The sequence below is a fragment of the Macaca mulatta genome, chromosome 6, assembly GCF_049350105.2.
Source record: "Macaca mulatta isolate MMU2019108-1 chromosome 6, T2T-MMU8v2.0, whole genome shotgun sequence".
Classification (NCBI taxonomy): Eukaryota; Metazoa; Chordata; class Mammalia; order Primates; family Cercopithecidae; genus Macaca; species Macaca mulatta.
Window position 1 is genome coordinate 179,782,746 of NC_133411.1, and position 26,493 is coordinate 179,809,238.

Here is a 26,493-nt window from a genome sequence, read left to right on the forward strand (position 1 = left end):
ATACTCAATAAATATTAGTTTAATTCAGAAAATTTCTGTTATTTGTGTGCTAGTATACACCATTTAAGTCTGGTGAGTATTGTTCTTTCCTAGAGTTTACTTTTAATCATAAATATTTTCCAGGTCCTTTGTTGACTTCTGTTTAAACCACAGTACACACACACACACACACACACACACACATACACGCTTTTGTGTACTATAATAGCTTCTCAAAAATTATAATTTAGTCAGTGTGATGCAGATCTTCTTCCAAGACCTCTACTTTGGATTCTTTATTATTAATCATTGATGACAAAACTAAACCTAGCAGATTCCTCTGTTTTTTTTACATTATTAACTATCCAGTTGACACAGAGTATTTTAAGTAAGTACCCATGAGAATTGGGAGACTTAAGATGCTTTGGGGTTTTACTGATTTTATTGTCAGTAGGTTGGCTTGTTTTTAAGGCTTTCTTTTTGTCTCATAATTTAGGGTTTGTCTGATCCAGGTAATTATCATGAATTTTGTCGATTTTTGGCTCGCTTAAAGACAAATTATCAGCTGGGAGAATTAGTTATGGTGAAGGAATATCCTGAAGTTATTAGATTGATTGCTAATTTTACCATTACTAGCCTACAGGTAGGTAAAAATATGTAATTATATTAAACTGTAGCCAGTTTTAAAAAACTTCCTGGTAAGGGTTGGTGGGGGTATTTTAAAAGCATCTATGAATTTGATTACTTTGCTGGAAATGTTAATTGCAGAGTTTTAGGTAAAAAAGTTCATTGCAATGTATATAGTCCCAGCTACTCGGGAGGCTGAGGCAGGAGAATGGCGTAAACCCGGGAGGCGGAGCTTGCAGTGAGCTGAGATCCGGCCACTGCACTCCAGCCTGGGCGGCAGAGCGAGACTCCGTCTCAAAAAAAAAAAAAAAAAAAAAAAAAAAAAGTTCATTGCAATGTATATAATAAAAATTGAGAAGCTACTTAAATATCTAATAATTGAAGAATGGCTTGAGAAACTATAATAAAATCTATGTGAAGAAATAAAATTTTTGCAGATTATACTATAGAAAAGTTTTTTTTATAAGTTTAAGGGAGAGGTTATGAAATCATATTTTTCACATGATACCAACTCTGAAAAATATTCATGGAATGATTAGAGGGAAGTAGAGTCATATTTTAATGTTACTCCGGGTGGTAAAATAATAGAGTTGTTGGTTTCTTTATACTGTTTTGCATTTACAAATTTGCTATATTAAGTGTTCATTAGTTATATGATAAGAATAAAAGTTAATTTAAAAATGTATGTTTAGTAACTTTGTTCTGTAATTCTTGTTGTAGGAAGATGTAATATTTTAAATAACTTCTGCTTTATTTCTTTGTAGCATTGGGAAGTTGCTCCTAACAGTGTTCATTATTTATTAACTCTGTGGCAAAGGATGGTAGCATCTGTTCCTTTTGTGAAATCCACTGAACCCCATCTATTAGACACTTATGCACCAGAAATCACGAAGGCCTTTATCACTTCTCGGTTGGAATCTGTTGCCATAGTTGTGAGGTATTCAAAAACTAAGTGTTTTTGTTGTATTTCCTTTAGATACTTGGAATTTTTTAAGATAAAGGTATAAATTTAAAATTCACCCTTTTTAGTGTACAGTTGTATGATTTCTGACAAGTGCACACAGTTGTATAACTACCATCACAATCAAGATATAGAATAGTTCCATCAACCCAGAAAGTTATTTTGGCTCCCTTTTCAGTCAGCCCCTCTCCTCACCCTCATCTCTGGCAGTTACTGATCTGTTTTGTGTCCCTGTGATTTTTTTTTTTTTTACCTTTTCCAGAATGTTTTATAAATGAAATTATACAGTATGCAGCTTTTTAGTCTGATTTTTTTCCACTTAGCATAATGCATTTGAGATTCCTGTGTGTTGTGTTAGTGCATTCCTTTCATTGCTGAGCAGTATTCCATTTTGTGGATATATCAGTTTGTTTACCAATTCACCTGTTGCTGGACATTTGAGTTGTTTATGTTTTTGGCAGTTGTAAATAAAACTGTGTAAATACTCCTGCACAGATTTTGTACGAACATAAGTTTTTGTTTCTCCTGGGTAAATACCTAGGTGTGGGATTCCTGGGATGCATGTTAAGCATGTATTTTACTTCATAAGAAGCTGCCAAACTATTTTCCAAAGTGGCTGTACTATTTTGCATTCCTGCTCGCAATGTATGAAAGACTCAGTTGTTCTGTGTTCTCACTAGCAGTTGATATTGTTAGTTTGAAAAAATTGTACTTATTCTGATGGATGTGTAGTGGTACCTTATTGTGGTTTTCCCTTAATGACTAATAATATTGAGCATATTTTCATGCACTTATTTACCATCTATATGTATTCATTGGTAATGTGCTAGTCAAACCCTTTTCCCATTTTTTAATTAGGTTGTATATTTTCTTATATTAAGATTTGAGCACTCCGTATATTTTCTTCACAAGTCTTTCTGTTAGGTGTTTGCAAATATTTTCTCTGTTGTTTACCTTTTCATTTTCTTTTTTTTATTATTATTACACTTTTAAGTTCTAGGGTACATGTGCACAATGTCTTGCCACACTGTCTTCCACAATGGTTGAAGTAATTTACACTCCCACCAGCAGTGTAAAAGTGATCCTATTTCTCCACATCCTCTCCAGCATCTGTTGTTTCCTGACTTTTTAATGATCACCATTCTAACTGGCATGAGATGTTATCTCATTGTGGTTTTGATTTGCATTTCTCTGATGACCAGTGATGATGAGCATTTTTTCTTATGTCTGTTGGCTGCATAAATGTCTTCTTTTGAGAAGTGTCTGTTCATATCCTTTGCCCACTTTTTGATGGGGTTGTTTGTTTTTTTCTTGTAAATTTGTTTGGGTTCTTTGTAGATTCTGGATATTAGCCCTTTGTCAGATGGGTAGATTGCAAAGATTTTCTCCCATTCTGTAGGTTGCCCGTTCACTCTGATGATAGTTTATTTTGCTGTGCCGAAGCTCTTTAGTTTAATTAGATTCCATTTGTCTATTTTGGCTTTTGTTGCCATTACTTTTGGTATTTTAATCATGAAGTCTTTGCCCATGCCTATGTCCTGAGTGGTATTGCCTAGGTTTTCTTCTAGGGTTTTTATTGTTTTAGGTCTTACATTTAAGTCTTTAATGCATCTTGAGTTAATTTTTGTATAAGGTGTAAGGAGGGATCCAGTTTTAGCTTTCTATGTATGACTAGCCAGTTTTCCCAGCACCATTTATTAAATAGGGAATCCTTTCCTCATTGCTTGTTTTTGTCAGGTTTGTCAAAGATCAGGTGGTTGTAGATGTGTAGTGTTATTTCTGAGGCCTCTGTTCTGTTCCATTGGTCTATATCTCTGTTTTGGTACCAGTACCATGCTGTTTTGGTTACTGTAGCCTTGTAGTATAGTTTGAAGTCAGGTAGCATGATGCCTCCAGCTTTGTTCTTTTTGCTTAGGATTGTCTTGGCTATGCGGGCTCTTTTTTGGTTCCATATGAACTTTAAAGTAGTTTTTTCCAATTTTGTGAAGAAAGTCAGTGGTAGCTTGATGGGGATAGCATTGAATCTATAAATTACCTTGGGTGTTATGGCCATTTTCACAATATTGATTCTTCCTATTCATGAGCATGGAATGTTTTATCAAGGTTCATAGCTTCCTTGCATTGGTTTAGAACATGCTCCTTTAGCTCGGGAAGTTGGTTATTACTGACCTTCTGAAACCTGCTTCTGTCAACATGTCAAACTCAGTCTCCGTCCACTTTTGTTCCCTTGCTTGTGAGGAGCTGCAATCCTTTGGAGGAGAAGAAGCACTCTGTTTTTTGGAATTTTCAGCTTTTCTGCTCTGGTTTCGCCCCATCTTTGTGGTTTTATCTACCTTTGGTCTTTGATGTTGGTGACCTACAGATGGGGTTTCTGTATGGATGTCCTTTTTGTTGATGTTGATGCTATTCCTCTCTGTTTGTTAGTTTTCCTTCTAACAGACCCCTCAGCTGCAGGTCTGTTGGAGTTTGCTGGAGTTCCACTCCAGACCCTGTTTGCCTGGGCATCACCAGTGGAGGCTGCAGAACAGCAAATATTGCTGCCTGATCCTTCCTATGGAAGCTTTGTCCTAGAGGGTCACCTGCCTGTTTGAGGTGTCTGTCGGCCCCTACTGGGAGGTGTTTCCCAGTCAGGCTACACGGGAGTCAGGGACCTGCTTAAGGAGGCAGTGGGTTCGTTCTCAAAGCTCGAACGCTGTGCTGAGAGAACCACTGCTCTCTTCAGAGCTGTCAGAGACGTTAAAGTCTGCAGAAGCTATCTGCTGCCTTTTGTTCTGCAATGCCCTGCCCCAGAGGTGAAATCTATAGAGGCAGTAAGCCTTGCTGAGTTGCAATGGGCTTCGCCCAGTCTATGCTTTGTTTACACTTGTGAGCTACTCAAGCCTCAGCAATGGCGAATGCCCCTCCCCCCATCAAGCTGCAGTGTCACAATTCGATCTCAGACTGTCGCACTAGCAGTGAGCAAGGCTCCGTGCACGTGGGACCCGCCTAGCCAGGCATGGGAGGATATCCCCTGGTCTGCGGATTGCTAAGACAGTGAGAAAAGCACAGCATTTGGTCAGAAGTGTACTGTTTCTGCAGATACAGTCTGTCACAGCTTCCCTTTGCTAGGAAAGGGAAATCCCCCTACCCCTTGCGCTGCCTGGGTGAGGTGACGCCCTGCCCTGCTTCAGCTCGCCCTCCGTGGGCTGCACCCACTGTCCAGCCAGTCCCAGTGAGATGAACCAGGTACCTCAGTTGGAAATGCAGAAATCCCCCATCTTCTGCATCAGTCTCGCTGGGAGCTGCAGTCCGGAGCTGTTCCTATTTGGCCATCTTGGAAGCCCTCTCCCTTTTCGTTTTCTTAACAGAGTCTTTAGAAGAGCAGAATTTTTAAGTTTTGACGAAGTCCAGTGCTTTATTTTTTCTTTGAAGTGTTATGTTTTAGTTGTTATACCTATGGAAACTAACCCAGTGTCACAGAGATTTTCTTTTATTTTCTCTTAGAATTTACATTTTAGTCTGTGATCTCTTTCAGGCTAATTTTTGTGTATTAGCTGATATAAGGCTAGTTCTTTCTTTTCTTTTTTTTTTTTTTTTGGCATATAGCTGACCAGTTATTTCAACATCGTTTGTGTAGCAAACTATCCTTTCTTCATTGAATTGTTTTTATGCTTTTGTCAGAAATTAATATACCACATACATGTAGTTCTATTTCTGGACTCTGTCTTCATTAATCTATGTGTCTGTTTTTTCACCAGTACCCTGTCTTGATTAGATTTATAATAAGCTTTGAAACCAGATAGTATGAGTTCTGTAAGTGGCTTTTCTCTTTCAAAATTGTTTTCGCAGTTCTCCTTTCTTTGCTTTTTCGTATATATGTTTGAATCAGTTTCTCAGTTTCTACAAAGAAGTTCTTCTGGGATTTTGACTGGGATTGCATTGAAACTATAGATTAACTTGGGGAAAGAATTGACATCTCAACAATATTGAGTCGCTTAGTCTCTGAGCGTGTCTGTCTTTTATTTAGCTCTTCTCTGATTTCTTTCATCAAACGTTTTATGGTTTGTAGCCTAAAGATCTTGCATACGTTTAGGTAGATTTAATTGATAGTTTATGTTTCCTATTGCCTACCGTTTTTTAAATTTCAATTTCTGGTTGTTCACTGCCAATATATACTAATACCCATCATTTTGTACGTTGACCTTGCATGCTATGACCTTAGTAAACTTACTTATTAGTTTGAATAGCATTTTTGTGTTTCTAAAAATATTTTCTATTTACATAATCATGCCATCTTGAGATATAGACAGTTTTATTTTTTACCGACTAATACATTTCATTTTTTATTTCTTTTTGGTTTTTTTTAGAGACAGAGTCTCGCTCTGTCACCCCAGCTGGAGTGCAGTGGCGTGATCTTAGCTTACTGCAACCTCCGCCTCCCAAGTTCAAGCAGTTCTCATGCCTCAGCCTGCTGCGTAGCTGGGATTACAGGTGTGTGCCACCATGCCCAGCTAATTTTTGTATTTTTAGAGTCGGGATTTCACTATGTTGGCCTGGCTGTTCTCAAACTCCTGGCCCCAGGTGATCCTCCTGCCTCTGTCTTTTATTCCTTTATTATAGAATTTTTATTTAACATAAAGTTTACTTGTGGTGAATAAAAGTCCTTCACATTCTAATGCTGTCTGCAAACTTATTCTGTGTTTGCAGAGATCACTTAGATGATCCACTGGATGATACTGCCACTGTGTTTCAGCAGTTGGAGCAGTTGTGCACTGTCAGCAGATGTGAATATGAAAAGACATGTGCTCTTCTTGTGCAGTTATTCGACCAAAATGCACAGAATTACCAAAACCTTCTGCATCCATCTTCTGGTGTAACTGTGGACATCACCATTCAGGAAGGTCAGTAAACTTAATATGATTACTGAGTATTATATTGAATATTAAGTAACATCAATAATCACTTTAATAGTTTTACTGCAAATTATTTTTATGTATTTTCTTCAATTCCTGGTCCCCTAATAAACCGTTCATTTTATTAAACTCCTGTGTATATTGGTAATTTGTTGGTTGATTTTTTTTCTTTCAGTTTTTCTCTATAAAATTCATAGGATATACGTCTCTCTGGAATCAATATCAAGAAAAATTGATAATGGCTCTTGAGCAGATAGTTTATGAACATAACTATCGTAACTGGTTATGTTTTCTTCTTTGTGGTACTCGATTGCAAACTCAGAACCCAATTTCAGCCAAAAAAAGTATATAATATATCATTATGATTTTGCTTTTATGTATTAGCCTTCATTATGGCTTTACTATTAATTTTATTCTTCAATTTCTTCTTTATTTTGTTTTTAATCCTTTATTGTTGGAGGAGGTATTTATTTCTGTATATCCTTTTAGGTCATTTTAAAAACATAAGGAGTAAAAATAAATATGTTTTTCCGATTTTCTTGATAAGATGCACTATGGGAATGGAAATTTCTAGGAGAAAGCACTTTATAGTTCTGAAGTTGTTTTTCGTATTTGTATATCTTGTATTGGAAAGTGAGTTTAGTAAGGGATCATAATCAAATTTACTTCCAGTGATTTCCCATTTTAACTTTAAAAAAATTTTTTAGAAGATTATCCTTCATATTTGAATAATGTTTTTTAAAAATGCCTTTTGTTTATTATCTGTCCATCTTGCATTAAGTCACACAGTACTGCTGAGGGGCTAGTGTGAGATAATCTTCTCTACTTCAGTGTGCTTTTTCTTTTATTGGGATCTTATTTGTAAATTAAATGGGGGAGAACTAACACTTTTGCAGCATTTAGTCTCTTCATTATTGACTTATTCTTCTAGAAGAGTTTTGAAAGTTATTAAATATCAAATTCATATTAAAGGATATTTGTATATATTGAGACATACAGAATAGCAGTACCTACAGACACCATTACGTCGCTTAAAGATTAGATCATTGGGCCGGGCGTGGTGGCTCAAGCCTGTAATCCCAGCACTTTGGGAGGCCGAGATGGGCGGATCACGAGGTCAGGAGATGGAGACCATCCTGGCTAACACAGTGAAACCCCGTCTCTACTAAAAAAATACAAAAAACTAGCCGGGTGAGGTGGCGGGCACCTGTGGTCCCAGCTGCTTGGGAGGCTGAGGCAGGAGAATAGCGTGAACCCGGGAGGCGGAGCTTGCAGTGAGCTGAGATCCGGCCACTGCACTCCAGCCTGGGCAACAGAGCGAGACTCCATCTCAACAACAACAACAACAACAACAAAAAAGATTAGATCATTGCCAATACCTTTGCAGCATGTTTTGTTCCTCTTTCCAAATCTGTCCTCTTTCCTATCAGTAGAAAATACTTAACAATCTTGAATTTTGTGTTTATCAATTCATGCCTTTACTTCAGTTTTACCACATGTATGCATTCTGAAAATAATACATGATACTGCATATTTCTCAACTTTATACAAATGGAATCATGCTATATTTTTTCTTTGACAACTTTATTCTTACCATTTCTCAGTATTTTATTTATGACGGCTCATATTGATGCATATAGCTATAGTTGCTTCATTTTCAGTGCCATGCACTGTTACGTTGTTTGAATGTACCTCAGTTTATTTGTGCATTCTCTTGTTAATAGGTATTTGTTTTCTGGTTTTTGCTAATAAAATCAGTGCTCCTATAACAATTGTTGTGTATATCCATTACATATTCAGCTTTAGTAGGTACTGTTAAACTGTTTTACAAAGTGATTGTACTACTTGACATCCTACCAATAGTGTTTAGGTGTTCCCATCTATTTCTATCAGGAAGTGGCAAATTTTTTCTTAAAGTGCCAAATTGTAAATGTTTTAGGTCTCCGTCACAACTACTCAAGTCTGCCTTTGTAGCTAGGAAGCAGCCATAGACCGTACTCGTGTCTGTGTTTCAGTAAAGTTTTATTTACAAAAACAGGAGGCTGTCTTATAGACTGTAGTTTGCTGACCTGGACCTAGATTCTTGCCAGCAGCTCATATTATTATACCTACATTTTTAATGATCTAGTTGAGAATAATATACCTCATGGGTTTACTTTTCACTCTGCTGATTATTAAGTTCAGTATTGTTTCATGTTTATTGATTGTTGTGTCATCATCAGTGAAGTGTATGTCCATCTCTTTTGTTCATTTCCACCTCACCACTGGATCGCTTTCTTTCACTGATTTTTAGGAGTCTTTTATGTATTTTGACATTAATCATTTAGGTTTTTGAATTGTAAATATCACTGCCAAGTTTGTGACTGTCTGCTGCATATCATTTTAGTGTGATATTTTTATTTTCGTATCAAACTTGATTTTGATTAATTCACAAAATGTTTTTTGAAGAGGTAATGTATTTCATTGTGCAAAAATTAAAAAAAAATAAAATGTGTTCTGTTCCACTACTCTGTCCTCCCTTTCTTCACTCTAGCAAGTAGTTATTCTTATAGTTTTGCATGCCTTTCCAAAGTTTGTATGTGCATATGCAAACAGTTATGAATATGTAAATTCTTACCTCTCTTATTTGCATAGAATACAGCATACCATACTCACTGCTCTACTTCTTGCTTTTTTCATTTAAAGTGTTTAATGAATATTTTCTGATATAGAGAGAACTCTTATTTTTTATAGATATATACATAATATTTTACATTTTGAATATATCATTATTTAACCATTCCATCCACTGTTGACAATGATTTGAGTGATTTACAATCTTTTCCTATTAAAAGTATTCCTATACAGATAAACCTTGTACATGTCATTTCATGTATATATGAATTTATAAATTTCTCCTAGTGGAATTGCTGTTGGGTGGAAGTTTAATGTATTTGTAATTTTGCATATGTTGTCCAGTTGTTTTCTGTAAGGAGTATACCATTTACTTGTCCACTAGAAATGTATGAGATGATTTCCATGTATCCTTCATAGGACAATTTTTTTATTATACTTTAAGTTCTGGGATACATGTGCAGAACGTGCAGGTTTGTTACATAGGTATACATGTGCCATGGTGGTTTGCTGCACCCATCAACCTGTCATCTACATTAGGTATTTCTTCGAATTCTTGGCAGTCCTGTGTGTGACAAATGGTTTCTCAGTATAATTTAACTTTTGCATTTCTCTTGTCAGTGAGGTTGTGCATTGTTTAAATTTAGATAAGAGCCATTTGATCTTGTTTTTTGGTCAATGAACAGTTCATTTCCTTTGCCATTTTTCTATTGGGTTGTTGGTCGTTTTTTTCTCCTTGATTTCTAAGAGCTTTTTACAGTTTGAAAGTGAGCCCCTTGTCTATGATCAGAGTTGCAAATATCTTTTTTCCCTTTTTGCTTAGCATATGTTTTAGAGATTCAAATATGTTGTGCATATTTTGTTTCTTTTTGTTGTTACATAGTATTCCATAGTATGGCCTTACCATTATCCATTCACCAGCTGATGGACTTTGAATTACACTTCCAGTTTTTGGCTTTTGCAAATAATGATGTTATTAACATTTTTAGACAAGTCTTTTTAGAAGAAATTTGCATTTCTTTTGGATAGGTACCTAAGATGAGTGCTAGGTCATATGGTAAATGCATGTTTAATGTTGTAAGATACTACTAAACAGTTTTATGAAGTGGATGTATCATTTTTCATTCCCATTAACACTGTATGAGAGTTTCACTTACTCTGCATCCTTGCCATCGTTTGCTATCTGTTTTCTTTAGGCACTCTACTTGGTGTCTAGTGTTGTCTCGTTGTGGTTATAATTTGCATTTCCCTAATGATGTTAAACATATTTTCTATTCTTTTTTGCCACCCGTATTTCTTATTTTGTGAGAAGTCTGTTGCCCATTTTTAAATTGAATTGTTGGCTCTTTTGTATGTGTTATGGAATTGTAAGAGTGCTTTATATGCTCTATATTCTGTATACAATCTCTTTTTCACATATATATTTTACAAATATTTTCTCCCAGTCTATGGTTTATCTTCTTAACTGTTTTTCAAAGGTGAAACGTTTTTAATTTTGATGGTCTACTTTTTCACTTTTTTCTTTATGGCTTGAGGTTTTTGTGTTTATGAAATCTTTACTAACCTAATGCTATGAAGACTTCTATGATTTCTATAAGTTTAATAGTTTCAGCTATTATGTTGAGGCCTGTGATCCATTTGGTATTCATTTTTGTGAATGTTGTGAGTTAAGGGTCAAGGCTTACAGTTATCCAGTTGTTCTAACACCATTTGTAGAAAAGACTGTCTTTCTCCCCCATTGAATTACCATGACACCTTGGTCAAAAATCAATTGACCATAAAGTGCTAGGGTCTATTATTGGAGTTTTTGTTCTGTACCACTGATCTATATATGTTTATCCTTATGCTAATACTATATTGGCTTGATTACTGTAGCTTTAATAATTCTTGAAATCAGGTAATATAAATTCTTTAACTATTTTTTTTCAAAACAGTTTTGGCTATTCTAGGTCTTTTCCTTTACTAATTAATTTTCGCATCAGCTTCTCAGTTTCTTCAAAGTAGGTGCTAGAATTTTGGTAGGGCTTACCTCAATCTATACATCATTTTGGGCCAGCTTAACAACACTGAGACTTGCAGTTCATAAGCATTTGGTTTTCTTTGCACTGTTTTATTGTTTTCAGTGTACAATTATTGAAATTGTTCACTGAGTTTATTCCTATATATTTTGATGCTATTGTAAATTTCCTGATTATGCTCTGCTACTCTGTTAAACCAGAATTGAATTTTGTCTTTGTGCCTTATAACTTTGCTAAATTTATTAGTTCTAATAACAATTTCATAGATTCTTAGGATTGTCTATGTGATCATGTTGTCTGCAAGTAAAGATAGTTTTATGTCATCTTTCCAGTCTCGATGCCTTATATTTATTTTTCTTGCCTTATTCTACTGGTAGGATTTTCAGTACAGTGTTGAATAAAAGTGTTAAGACGGGAACATTCTTGCCTTGTTCCTGTTTGTGCATAGAAAGCGTTGAGCATTTTACCGTTGAGTATGATGTTATCTGTGTGCTATTTGAAGACATTCGTAAGTTTGAGGAAGTTCTCTTCAATTCCTTAGGGTGTTTATAATGATAGCGTATTATTTTGGGGTTTTAAAATAGACCTTTTATGCATCTATTCAAATGACTTTTTTCCTTTATTTTACGAATGTAGTGAATTACATTAATTGATTTTTCGATGTGAAAGCAGCCTTGCATTCTCTGGATAAATCCTACTTGGTCATAATATAATGTTTCTTTAGAAATTGTTAAATTCAATTTGCAACACTTTTGTTATTGTATATCAGTGTTTATGAAGGATATTGGTTTGTAGTTTTCTTGTGGTGATTTTGCCTGGTTTGGGTAACATGGTAATACTGGCTTCATAAAATGAGTCAGGTACTGTTCCCTCTTCCTCCTGTATCTTCTGAAAGAATTTGTGTAGTAATGCTATTATTTCTTCTTTAAGAGTGATAGAATTCATCTGTAAAGCCAGTGGGCCAAGAGGGTTTATAATTGTGAATTCATTTTCTTTAATAAGCATAGAAATATTCAAATTTTCTGTTTCCCTGGGAGTCAAATTTAGTCATTTGTGTCTTTCAAGGAATTTACTCAATGTTTCTATGTATTGGAATAAAATTATTCTTAATATTCCATTGTTATTAATATCTCCAGAAATTGAAGTTGAGATTGATAATTTTGTCATTTTTTTTTTTTTGCTCTGAGTCATCCAACTAGATTTTCATCACTTTTGTTGATATTTTCAGAGAACCATTTTTAGTTTCATTGATCTGCTTTATTCTTTCTTCATTTTCTATTTCATTGATTTTTTTCAGCTTTATTTATTTATTTTTTTGCCTTATACTTGCTTTGGATGTTATTTAATATTCCTTTTCTCATTCTGGGTGTAGACTCCAGATCTTTGAGTTTTAGATTTTTGGTCTTTTCTAATAAAAACATTCAAAGCTATAAATTTTTCTTTAAACATTAGTTTAGTTGGATCCCACAAGTTTTGTGGTTTTATTTTTATTTTCATTTAAAGATAATTTCTAATTTAATTGTTATTTCTTTGTTCTTTGTGAATTTTTGGATTGTTTAGAAGTGTGCTTTTAAGTTGCAAATATTTGGTGTTTTCCTAGTTATCGTTACTGATTTTTAAATTTTACCTTGGTCAAATGTCATTTTGTGTGATTTCAGTCTTTCTATATTTATTAAGACTTGTCATATGACCCAGAATATGGTCTGTCCTGGCAAACATAGCATATATACTTGAATATGTATTTTGTTATTGTTGAGTGTAATATTATGTAAGTATAAATTAAGGTAATAATGTACATATTCTTTGTTTTTATTGATTTTTTTTTTGTCTATTTCTTTTGTTTGCAGAGAGAGGGGTGTTAAAATATCCAAATATGATTGTGGAATTATTTATGTTCTAATTCCTTAAATTTTTGTATCACATAAACATTTGTAATTGCTATGTCTTCCTTATTAATTGACCTTTTCTCTTGAAATCTGTCTTACCTGATATTACTGTAACCACTGTCTTCTTATGCTTACTGTTCATGTAGTATATCTTTCTCCATCCATTTACTTCCTGTCTGCCTGTGTCTTTATATTTAAATTGTGTCTCTTGTAGGTGGTATATAGTTGTTCCCTTTTTAAAAATCCATTCTGACCATCTCTTTTAATTGGAGTGTTTAGTTCATTTGCTAGATGGAGGTGGGGACACCAACTTAATTCCATTTAAATTATTTCCTTAGAATGAGGTTTTCATATCACACTGGTAGTCTGTATTTAGTCCACAAACCATCTGAGGTCTGACTTAGAGGTTTTTTCCTCCTGTTCACTTAGCAGTGTGGTCAAGTCAGACAGGTTTCTGTGTTGTCTTTCTCTGTTTAGGACAGATTTTTTCCCCCAGTTTGTATTTTCATTTAGGGTGTAACTCTTTGCATCAGCTTTTTTGGACTTCTCACATTGAGCTTGTCCTAGGCTTTTTCCTTTGGCCATTAGAGGAGAAGCTCAAACTTTCTAGTTGTTTCTGTGCCTATGTATCTAAATTTCAGCCTTCATATTATTTTTGGACATTGAGGATTATTTTGCTCTTCTCCTAGCTCAGTAGTACATTTGGTACTTTTGTGCAAATTAGAAAAATGTTCCATTTCATCCAGGCCGGTGCAACAGCATGCTAGAGTAAATAGATTGGTGAGTAGAATATAGGCTGGATTTCAGTCCCAACGTGTCCTTTCAGTTGAGTATCTTTACAAGTGACCCTGTAAGCTTGTCTTGTAGTGTTACTGTTTTTGTTTTGACTGATGACACAATGACAGTCTTTTGTCATTTCAGATTTGTGTTCTGTGTGCAGACATTAATTTGGATTATGTTATTTTATAATTTGGATTGTGTTTAGCCAGCTACCTATAAAATTACATTTTAAAAAAAATATATAACACAGACAATTAGTGTTTGGTTCTTCAGAAGCAGAGTTAGTAATAACTTCAGTGTGGTCAGCTAGATCTCTGAAAGGCCTTTTAGCTGCAAAACAGTCAGATCCTGGGCTTACAGTAAGTACATGAAATTTCTTAGTTTTTTTTTTTTTTTTTTCTTCCCACTCTGCTCTCTGATTCACTGTCTCTCCTTTCTCTGACCTCTTGCCTCCCAACCTCTCCCATCACCCAGATCAAAAAGTGAACTTTAATCAGAGTGGGACGGGTCAAACAGCAAACAAGGGCAAAAAACAGGGTTGTTCTCAAAGACAGATTATCAATATCAACGATAAAATTGGTGACAAAGCCTTAGGCCGGTAGCAAGATAGGTGTGCCAACCTGAGACTCTTGTATTAAGTTGAACCCTCAAAAGGGTATAACATGGTTCTAAATCTGTAGATACCCTGGCTTCCAGCAGAAGGGAATTAAAACCTTCTCCAAAGGATAGCAACCATAATATAGGGCCTTGGAAATCCTGCAGATTAAGATAAACAAGTGTTCATAATAAACAAAAACAATAAAAGCCAGCACATAAACAACGAAATAAGCTGCCATGAATGAGCACTAACAAAAATAAGTTATTTATTTGATTTAGAACCCCTATCTTCTAGAGACTCTTAAGGTGTTGGAATTGGATAGGAATATAAAGCAATTATGTGTGAAATATTTAAAAAAAATAAAAAATAGAATCACAAATGAGCAAATAACAGGAGTGTGAAAAACAAGAAGGAGGATGTGAAAAGGACCTGAAAAAACTTTTTTTATTGAAAACTTTGTGATCTAAAATTTCATGGATGTGTTAAATAGTAAATTGGACCCAACTGAGGAAAGAATTAGCAAATTGGCAGTTAGAACCGAAGACATTTTCAAGACTTCAGGAAAGAGGGAAAATGAAGATATTAAAAGAAATGTTAAACGATAGAATGAGAAGGTCAGGTGTGTCAGAATGAGTCCCAGAAAGATAGAATAGAAGAAAGAGGAGAGGTGATAACTGAAGAAATTCTGAGAATTTTTTTGACTTAATAGAAGACATGAATTCATTAATACAGCAAGCCCAACATATACCCATCAGAAACAAAAAATAACACTTTAGTCAAACTATATAACCCCAAAGACAAAATGTTAAAAGCAGCTGGAGAAGAAAGATCACTTACAAAGTAGTGTAAACTGGATTGATAACTCACTTCACAACAGTAAAAATGGAAGCCAGAAGATGTTAGAATATTATTCTCAAATAACTGAGCAAAAGTAATTGCCATCCTATTATTGTATATCAGCAAAAATATCTTTCAAGAAAAAGGATGAACGATAGAGATTTCAGACAAATGAAAGCAGGAAGTTGCTACTAGCAGATCTTTCATTAAAGGTTTTTAATAAACATTTTAAAGGTTATTTTTGAGGAAGAAGGGGCATGGTCCCAGAAGGAAGAAAAGGAGTACATGGAAATTGGTAAACTCATAAATTTTATTTTATTTTATTTTATTTATTTATTTAAGATGCAGTCTTGCCCTGTCACCCAGGCTGGAGTGCAGTGTCATGATCTCGGTTCACTGCAACTTCTGCCTCCCAAATTCAAGCCATTTTCTTGCGGCAGCCTCCTGGGTAGCTGGGACTACAGTCATGTGCCATGCCGGGCTAAGTTTTTTGTATTTTTTTAGTAGAGATGGAGTTTTGCCATGTTTTCCAGGTTGGTCTCGAACTTCTGATCTCAAGTGATCTGCCCACCTCGGCCTCCTAAAATGCTTGGATTACAAACATGAGCTACCGCACCCGGCTGTAAATGTGTAACATTTTAACATTCATAGTCTCTACAAAAAAAGATTATGTTTAGTTTGTGGAATTAAGAACAGAATAAAAACAGGAAAAGACAGAAGCATGTCAGAGAGAGAGCTGGGGGAGTGGTGAGAATTACAATTATTTTAAGTGCTTGTCTGATTTAGGAAGGGAATTAAAATGGCAGCACTTGAAGGGTAGCAACTAAAAGAGTAGAAACTGTATGATTGTCTCCCATAACCCAGCAAAGAGAATTGATAATGCAATAGAAAAATAAGCAAATTCAACTTTTTTAAAAGCCAAGAAAAGAGGAAAATAACCAGAGACAATAGGACAATAGACAACAATAAAAAAAAGTAGGTTTGTCCCAGAGATGTTATTAATCCAATAAACATAAATGAGTTAAATTTACAGTTAAACCAGGTTGTAAATTTGAGTATTTTTAAAATAGCCAATTAATGATAAGTTACATACTCAAAACATTAAAACATGGAAAGTTGAAAGTAAAAGGATATTTTTAAATGTGCTGTGCAAATATGAACCTATAGGAGGCTAGGGTCATTGTTAATATCAAACAAAAATGACTTTAAGAGAAAAAGCATTATTACAACTAGAACTATTAGTTTTTGTACCAGGGAGGTACAGGTTGAGCACCCGAAATGCAAAAATCTCAAATCTGAAAAGCTCCAAAATTTAAAACTTTTTGAGCGCTGACATGATGCTCAAAGGAAATGCTCATTCAAGCGTTAAGAATTTTGGATTTTTGGAATTGGCATTTTCACCCAGGCATGCAAATATTCCAAAATCTGAAAAAATTCAGAACTGAGAGCACTTCTGGTCGCAAGTATTTCAGATCAGGGGTACGTAACCTGTGTAACAATTTTAGATATCTAGTACTTAGTGAAGTAGTCTCAAAACGTATCAAGCAAAAATTGGTAGTCCTGCGGGGAGAAATGGACAGACTTGCCATCATAATGGAAGGCTGCAGTGCACTTCTTAATTGTTGGCATATCAAATAAGTAGCAAGTTAGTAAATTTAGAAAGGATTTGAACAATGTGTTTAATAGACTTTAATGAATTGATATATATAAAACACTGGAACCAACAGTTTGAAAATACCAATTTTCTCCAGGACACATGGCATGTTTTAAAAAAATTGTCCAAGCATTAGTATATGAGGTGAGTCTCAACAAATGTCAATGACTCAGTATCAGAGAGACCACTATTTTTTTTTTTTTGCAATGTAGTTTTAATTGCCAATTGGTTAAAAAAAAAAAAAAACTAAATTGTGAAACAAAACAAAAACCCCACAAATCCCCATACACTTGGGAATTTAAAACATATACTTGTAAATATGAGGTAAAAGAAATCTTGAGGAAAATTTTAAAATAGAGTTAACTCAATAATACAGAAGTACAACAGTTTTGGAATTTAGTGAAAGGCTTAATTCAGAGGAAATTTATTGACCAAAAAGCTTACTTGGAAAAGAAAAAAGGCCAGAATGTTGGGACCTAAGCATCTAACTTGAGCAGTTAGAATGAGAGGAACAGATTAAACCCTGAGAATGGAGAAAGAAGGAAACTAAGCAGAAATTAATGTACTAAAAAATAAAGATTCAGTAGAATTTAAAAATCAGAAGTTAGATCTTTAAAAAGACAGACTAACAAACCTCTTGTGATTAGGAAGAAAGAATTCACAAATATATACTATTAGGAAAAAATGGAGGAAATGTAATAATGGATACAGCAAAGATTCAAAAAGTAAAATCATTCTTGCTATTTCTGGAGGTCAGTAAATGAGGAAATGAATAAATTTCTAGAAAAAATAATAAAATTGACTTAAAAAAGAGACAAGAATTTAGAAGGTATTTGCAACACACACAATAAGCAAGAATCACCATCTAGAAGAATATGGCAGGAATTCTTACAAATCAGTAAAATAAACAGTTCTTTAGGAAAATGATCAACAGCCATCAGGCAGAAAAACATAAATGGTGCATACGTTTTTTAAAAATGCCCAACTTCATTACTAATAAAATAAATAGACCACATGAAATATATTTTCCAGTCTACTGGGAATAAAATAATAAGAAATCTTACAGAAAAATGTGAGTCAAAAGGAATTCTTACATACTTCTGGTGGGAGTATAAAGTGGAATCAGTTGGAAATGGAATAGAAATGAATTTGGTATAGTCTTGTAAAGCAGAACTTTTGAATACCTGTTGACCTGACACTTGCACCCTTACATGTGTGCTCCAGAACAGGGGTCCCCAAACCCCAGGCCATGAAGCAGTACTGGTCCATGGTTTGCCAGGAACTGGGCTGCACAGCAGGAGGTAAGTGGCAGGTGAACAAACATTACTGCTTGAGCTCTGCCTCCTGTCAGATCAGCAGCGGCACTAGATTCTCTCACAGGAGCGTGAACCCTATTGTGAACTGTGCATGCGACGGATCTAAGTTGCACGCTCCTTATGGGAATCTAATGTGTATAATGCCTGATGACCCGAGGTGGAACAGTTTCATCCCAAAACCATCACCTCCCCTTCCTCCCCAGTCCATGGAAAAATTGTATTCCACGAAACCTGTCCCTGGTACCAAAAAAGTAGGGGACTGCTGCTCTAGAAAATCTGTACACAAGATGTACAATAATGTTCATAGCATTATTGTTTATAATGGCAAAAAGTGGAAACAGCTCAGATGCCCATCAATATGAAGATGAATAAATAGATCATAACGTAATTATACAATATTATATAACAATAAAAATGAATGAACTATACCTAATAAGGATGAGTGTCAGAGATAAGATGTTTAATGAAAAGCAGCTCTCAGGAAGCTACATACAGCATGAAACTTAATAATTAAGTCTCCAAACAAATGAGACTTGAAGCGTATTGTTTAGGAATATATGTATATGTGAGGAAACTTTAAAAAATCAAAAGAACAATAATCATTAAATATTGAATCATGGTTACTTCTAGGGTGGAAGGTAAGGGGACAAGCTCGGGGAAGGGTATGGAGGTAGGTGTGATAGTATTGGTAATGCATTGATTGTTCAATTGGGTAGGTGTTAGTTTTGTTACACTTCATATGCATTACATATATGTTTTCATATATATCAATTATTACATTAAAACGTGAAAAGATTCAGTTGGAAAAGACCTGTTTTCCTTCAAAAGGATATTGAATGAAGGTATAAATGTTTAAAATATATGAATCAGTTAGTTGAAATGTAATAATTTAGTGGTATTAAATAGGACTGTCTCTTGAATAAAATGCCAGACCTCATTCTTTGTTAATACAAACTGAAGGAGTTTTTATAGTTGAATACACTATGCAGTTTTAGTAAAAAAATGTTTCAGAGTTTGTAATATAATGCCTAGTACTTAGAAAAATTTTTAATAGTATTAGTCAAAATGTCGGTGGGATATTTAGAGATATTTGTGGTCTGCTTTTAGATATATTTGTGGTCTGCTCAAAAGTGATCGTTTTATATTATGAAAAATATATTATGAAAAATGCCTAACATGGCCCTAGTTTGTATACACTGTGTGTGGTAGTATTCAGTTTTTTTGGTGTGTGTAAACGCTTCAGTTAGTGTTGAACAAAGAAAATTATATGCTCTTGTTATGTGTGCTTTAATTTAGATGCTTAATGGCTTTTAATGTTACAAAATAAGTTTATTATTATATTATGATCTCATTTGTATTATATTGTCTTGCTCTTCTGTATTTGTGGTGATATGGTCATGGTTTACGAAAACAATAATCCCTAAGAAATAGGTCATTAACAGTAGTTAACGTTTACTTGTGATCTATGGTAATGACTGATTTCTTTGGGATTATTGCAGTTATAAACCATAATTACAGATTATTACAGCAATAATTATTTTGTTAAGGAAAAAATATTCTATGTTTGAAGAGCTGCTAAAACAAGCACTGTGAACATTTCAGGATAAATAGAAAAATGGAAAATTATAATGGAAATTTAGTAGGTTATAAAATGAGATTTTAAAAAATTTGTAGATATGAAACTCATGTAGCAGATTTTTTTTTCTCTACATGCAATTTAGATATGTGTATTTACATGGTTCTTTAAATTTTGTGAATGTAATTATGTTACCAAAATAACTTTTTTTGTGTATATTTAAGGTGTACAGCATGATGTTTTGATAAACAAATACATAGTGAAATGAATACTACAGTCAGCCAAATTATCTTATCGCCTTCCATTGTTACCATCTTTAAAATTTTTGTGGTAAGAGCACTTAAAATCTACTCTTTTAGCAAATAAAGTATTATTAACTATAGTCCTCATGCTGTACATCAGTAATCTTACTCCTCCTGTACCACTGCAAGTTTGTACTGTTTGACCTAATTTCTAATTTCCTCCCTTTCCTTACCTCTAGTAACCACCATTTTACACTTTGTTCCTATGTATTCTGCCTTTTTTAAGATTCTGCATATGAGTGAGACCATACAGTATTTTTCTTTCCATTAGTAGCTAATTTCCCAAAGTAACTTCTTAACATTTACTGTTTGGAACACTGTGAGTCTAAAATTGTTCAGGGTTAGCAAATAGTTTAACGTTTATGAGAAATACTGTTTCTCTTTCACCTAAATATCAAAATTATATTTGACAGCTTAATAATAACGTCTTTTTTTTGAGACAGGGTCTCACTGTCACCTAGGCTAGAGTGGGGTGGTGCGATCTCAGCTCGTTGCAACCTTTGCCTCCCAGATTCAAGCTATTCTCCCACCTCAGCCTCCTGAGTAGCTGAGATTACAGGCACATGCCACTAATTTTGGCATTTTTTGGTAGAGATGGGGTTTTGCCATGCTGGCCAGACTGGTCTCGAGCCCATGACCTGAAGTGTTGAGCCTGCCTCGGCCTCCCAAAGTGTTGGGATTACAGGCATGAGCCACCACAACCAGCCAATAATAATATCTTTATATTTTACTGTTTTTCTCTAACATTAATTCTAATTCATTCAGTACTTGCTGGATTTTTTAAGGTTTAAGAAATCTGCTTTTCTATTTCTTATACAATAGAAACCATTGCTTCTAAAACAGAGTAAATATGTACTCCGTTTTTCTCTAAATAAACTTCTTGCAAAATTTACCGTAATTTTAGAAGAAAGTGCTCATAATTAATCACATGCTATCTTTGCACAGCATTCCTTGATCTAATAAGTTTAATTCCAAGGTCACAGAAATTAGTACAAATTTTAATTTTGAGAAATTCACAATTTTATATTTAGATGCTTTAGTCATTGTTTTTAGACAATGGTGCTCATCATACTGCATTGCAAAAATTACTGATTTTTTCCTCTGTCTTATCTGTCTCTCACTAGGCTCAGTTCACTGAGCATAGAGTCTCTCTCTCCCCTGCCCCACCCTTTCCCATACATTTGTGTATTTAGTTGTATCCCTACCATAGAACATGATACAAAGAAGTTACTTATAGCAGATGTTTTTCTGAAATGTCTTTTACTTGGAATTTTTTTTTTTTCCTGTTTGGAGGGTGTTTGTTTTACTAAGAGCATTAGAAAGTGCATATGGCTAATCATAGCTAGCTTTAATTGTAATAAGCCTCTTTGGTAGAGAGGAAAGAACTTAAAAATTCTTACTGTGTGACTTCATTTTCTTGAGAAGCATCTGAAGTAAGGCACAGAAAGAACATGATTGTTACATATTGGTATGTCTTATGTTTTTTTGTAGGTATGATACAGAACCATGTTAAAAAGGGGATGACAATTTAATAATAGTTACACTAGCCAACATTTACTGAGCACTTACAGCACTTACTCATATACTTTACATGCAAAATACCAGTTGGTGCTTGTCACAACTCTGTGGGCCAGGTATTATTATCCTTGTAAGATTAAGTAGCTAGTGTAAATAAGCACTAGAAGCAAGATTTTAACCTAGGCTGTGTTCTTGTTAGCTAAATTGTACTGCTTCCCTTTTTTAAAACAAGTATTTATCTTCCAATAGAGAAATATAAAAAATTACATGCATGGTGAAGTCTTTGTCTGTTTTCAGGTAGGCATGTTTTATCAAGGGCTAATAGGCAGTTATTTCTGTGTTTACATTATTGGTAAGCCCAAAAATTAAGCTTGCTTATTTTAAATTCACCTTTATCAACCAGTATTCATTTTCTGTGTCTTGTTTTGGGAATCAAGGAAAGTGTTAAATATCTCCTTGGTAATGATCCCCAAAGCATATGCAATCTCATCTGTGGTTAAGACTCAGGAGACAGCTAAAGAACAGTTCAGGGTTAGGACTCATAATGCGTTAAATCCTTAAGAGATTGTTGAATTATAAGATACTGTTGGATCATGAAGGTCTGTCTAGCTAACTGACAACTGTATTGCTGGAGCTTTCCCTTTTACCAATCTTGAGAGGAAGTGTAATAGTTTGAGAATGATCTTTTGGAAATTCGTTGCCTAGATTTCAATCACAGCTCTGCACTTTTAAATAGGGATTTGTAACATTAAATGAATATAGGCACAGTGTTTTAAACAGTGCCTAGTGCAAAGTAGCTACTATATAATGTTTGCTGTCATTTTTAATAATAATAAGTCTTGTTTTAAGAAACCAGTATCTAAAAATCTAAATTGATAAAATATAACAGGAAGGTAATTATTTACATTTCAGTATTTTTCATTTTGAGAAATAATTTACAATAGGAGATTTTAAAAAGAGTGAATCCCATAGAGAGGTAAAATATTACATTTGCATTCACCAAAAGTCATGCTTGCAATGTTTCAGATTCACATCTATTACATGAAGTGTATGACATATCCTACACACAATTGGAGCATAGTCTGTTAATGGCGACCTCTGTAAAATTCTCAGAAATACTACTAATTTTCGTTGTTTGGTAGTTATGTTATATAAAGTCACTGTGAACAATAAATTAGCAAATACCGAATCATTGCTCCTGTGGGCCACTGACTGCAACATTTTCATCAGCTAACCAACACATAATCTTTTTAATGTATGTTTCTGTAGAAAAACACCTTATTCAATATATATTGTCGATTTGTTGACACTGAACTCATAGCCAGCAGCACTGTTTTTCATGCTGGAACAAAGCTTATCTAATATGTGTTTTCTATATAAGATGCATAACAAGCTTTTTTTCTTTAGAAACACTGCATAGCACTTCAGCATTATGCTAGGATCATCTTAAACAGTGAAATCACTAATAAGAAACACAAAAATGTGCCAGTAGATAGACCATTAAAGCATACTTGTTTACATTATGAAGCTGAAACAAGAAGGTAGAGTTTCACTTTGTTTGCTCTGAGCTTGAAACATGCGTACTGGACAACTACAGATTTTCACTGCTTTGCATATCTGCAGATGACTGTGAGTATTGATTTGGGGATTATAAATAAATTTTATCAAGTAGGCAAATTCACAAATAATGGAATCTATGAATAATGAGGATCAACTATATCATATCTTATATTGAATATTATTGGAGAAGTCGCTTTAATTTAAGCAATAGAGATTATAATTACTATTACCGTTCATTATTAATAATGGGTCTACATTTTAATGCATTTACTAAATTGGTAATGTTAACCTTTTCTTTCCTTTTTCATGCCGTGTTTTCTATATAATGATTTCTTAATTCAGTAACCCATATCTGTTGATGATATACAATATACCCAGCATTGTTTTAGGCTCTGGATATATAATAGAGAGCAAAACAGACAAAAATATCTGCTTTCATGCAGTTTGCATTCTATTGGAATACACAGGTAATATACAAGATAAATATGTAAAATATGTTAGAAAGTGTTAAGTGCTAAGATTTAAAATAATGAAGCAAGGAAAGAAGATAGTAAATGCTGGGGGGGATTGTGTTATCTATTGCCAGAACTTAATGGCTTATCAGATAACAATTGCATTATTATCTCTCAGTGTTCTAGAGGTTGATAAGTCTCAGATGGTTCTCTTTAGAGGTCTTTCAGTCATTGTAATCAGATGACAGTTGGGGCTGGAGTTGCCTGAATGCTTCTTTACTCAGTGGTCTGTTGTGTGGACTGGAAGGCTTAAAGTGTATACTCTATCTAGTTGGACATTTCTCTCTCTGTTCAGTCTCTCCAAATGGCTAGTTTGGGTATCCTAACAGTATAATGGTCTCAGGGTATATGGTCTTCTTAAATGGTGACTGGCTTCCCCAGAGTGAACATTCTCTGAGAGACTGGAGGAATTTGCCGGTTCTTATAAAGGTTAGGCACAGTACTAGGATGGTGTCACTTTCACCGAATTCTGTTGGTCAAAGCAGTTACAAATTTCCAAAGATTGGAAGAATAAACTCCACCTTTTGATGGCATATACATATATGGAAGGAAGGAATTGGTGATGCATATTTGCAGACAGACTGCCATGCTAGGTATTGAAAATTGATAGGATATCTTGGTAAGGCCTGAGAAGGTGACATCAAGTAAGACGGGTCAGCATAGTTGTATCTTTCCCCAGTTATATTAAACTGTGTGAGTATTGGCGGAGTAGTGGTGTAGTGGACATAAACAGTTATGGTTTTGTAAGATGAGTATATCATAGCAAAAGAGGAGCTAAATGTAAATGCAAGGCAGAGATGATAATTATTGACCACAGAATTAAAGCTAGGTACACAGGGTAGAGAATATGTGAAGGGTGTAAGAGAGAGTGAAAAAATGGCAGATTCCCAAAAACTAATAAAAGAGATCAGCAAACTTGCAGGATACGGGATCAATAAATAAAATCAATGGTATGTCTATTTTTTAACGATCAACAATGGAATATGAAAGGAAGAAAGAAAGTCCATTTACAATAGTATCAAAAAGGATAAAATACTTAGGCATACATTTTAAAAAGAAGTGTAAGAATTATATACTGACACTGTAACGGTGTTGAAAGAAATTAAAGATGTAAATAAACAGCAAGACTTCTTACGGTCATGGATCAGAAGACTTAATATTGTTAAGATGGCAATACTCTTCACATTGATCTCCAAATCCAATGCAATCCACATTAAAATCGCATGGGTTTTTTGCAGGGATTGACAAACTGGTCCTAAAGTTCCCATGGAAATCCATGGGACCCAAAATAGCCAAGATAATCTTGTAAAATAGTGAAATTGGAAGACTCATTTTTTTTTTTCGATTTCAGAATTTACTACAAAACAGCAGTAATCAAGACTGTTTGGTACCAGCATAAAGGTACACATTATAGGGCCTGGGGACAGTGGCTCATGCCTGTAATCCCAGCACTTTGGGAGGCCAAGGTGGGAGCATCACTTGAGCCCAGGATGTTCAGGAACAGCCTGGTCAACATAGTGAGACCTCATCTCTACAAAATATATTTTAAAATTAGGTAGGTATGTTGGTGTGGGCCTGTAATCCCAGCTGTTTGGGAGGATCACTTGTGCCTGGGAGTTAGAGGCTGCAGTGAGCTATGATTTCATCACTGCCCTCCAGCCTGGGTGACCGAGTAAATTTTAAGTGACTTTGGGTTGGGCAACTATTTCTTAGATATGACACCTGAAGCAGAAAACAGAAGACAAATTAGATAAACCAGATTGCCTAATTAATTAGACAAATTAGGTACAATAGAGTTGCAAATTTTGCACATCAAAGCATACCATCAAGAAAGTACAACCCACAGAATGGGAGAAAATATCCGCAAATCATATGACTGATAAGAGATTAGCATCTAGAATACATAAATAATTCTTACAACCCAGTAATGAAAGACAACCCTTAAAAATGGGCAATGGATTTGAATAGACATTTCTCCAAAGAGGACACACAAATGACTGCTAAACACATGAAAGGATACTCAATAGCCTTAGTTATTAAGGAAAGGCAGATCAAAATTATAATCAAATACCTCCTCACACCAACTAGGATGGATATAATAAAAAAGACAACTGCAAGTGTTGGCAAGATTTGGATAAATTTAATCTTCATACATTGCTGGTGGGAATGTAAAATGGTGCAGCTGCTTTTGAAAACATTTTGACAGTTCCTCAAAATGTGAAAAGGAGAGGTGCCATGTAACTCAGCATTTCCACTTCTAGGTATTCTCAAGAGAAATGAAAACACGCATCCACATAAAATCTTGTATAAAAATGTTCATAGCAGTATTGTTTATAATAGTCCAAAGATGGAGACAATCCAAGTGTCCATTAACTGAATGGGTAAATGAAATGTGATATATCCATAGTAACCAAAATAGCATGGTATTGGTATAAAAACAGACACATAGACCAATGGAACAGAATAGAAAACCCATAAATCATATATTTACAGCCAGTTGGTTTTTGACAAAGGTGTCAAGAACATACATTGGGGAAAGGATATCCTCTTTAATAAAATGGTGCTGGGAAAATTGTATATCCAGATGCAGAAGAATGAAACTGGACTTCTATCTCTTACCATATACAAAAATGAAATCTAGATGGATTAGACTTAAGACCTGAAACTATAAAACTACTAGAAGAAAACATGGGGAGACACCTCAGGACATTGATCTATACAAATATTTTATGGCTAAGACCTCAAAAGCACAGGCAATGAAGATCAAAATAGACAAATGGGATTATATTAAGCTAAAAAGCCCCTTCACAGCAAAGGAAACGGTCAACAGAGTGAAGAGAGCCAGTTGAATGGGAGAAAATATT

General features: G+C 34.6%; 1 protein-coding gene across 1 annotated transcript in view; it reads left to right on the forward strand.

The window, feature by feature from the left end:
- RANBP17 (RAN binding protein 17) overlaps positions 1-26,493 on the forward strand; it is a 439,101-nt gene that overhangs the window by 60,865 nt on the left and 351,743 nt on the right. The window contains exons 10-12 of the mRNA XM_015141394.3: positions 476-622; positions 1,371-1,543; positions 6,254-6,447. Of these exons, the coding sequence (XP_014996880.3) occupies positions 476-622; positions 1,371-1,543; positions 6,254-6,447 (514 nt within the window). The remainder of the gene's footprint in view (positions 1-475; positions 623-1,370; positions 1,544-6,253; positions 6,448-26,493) is intronic.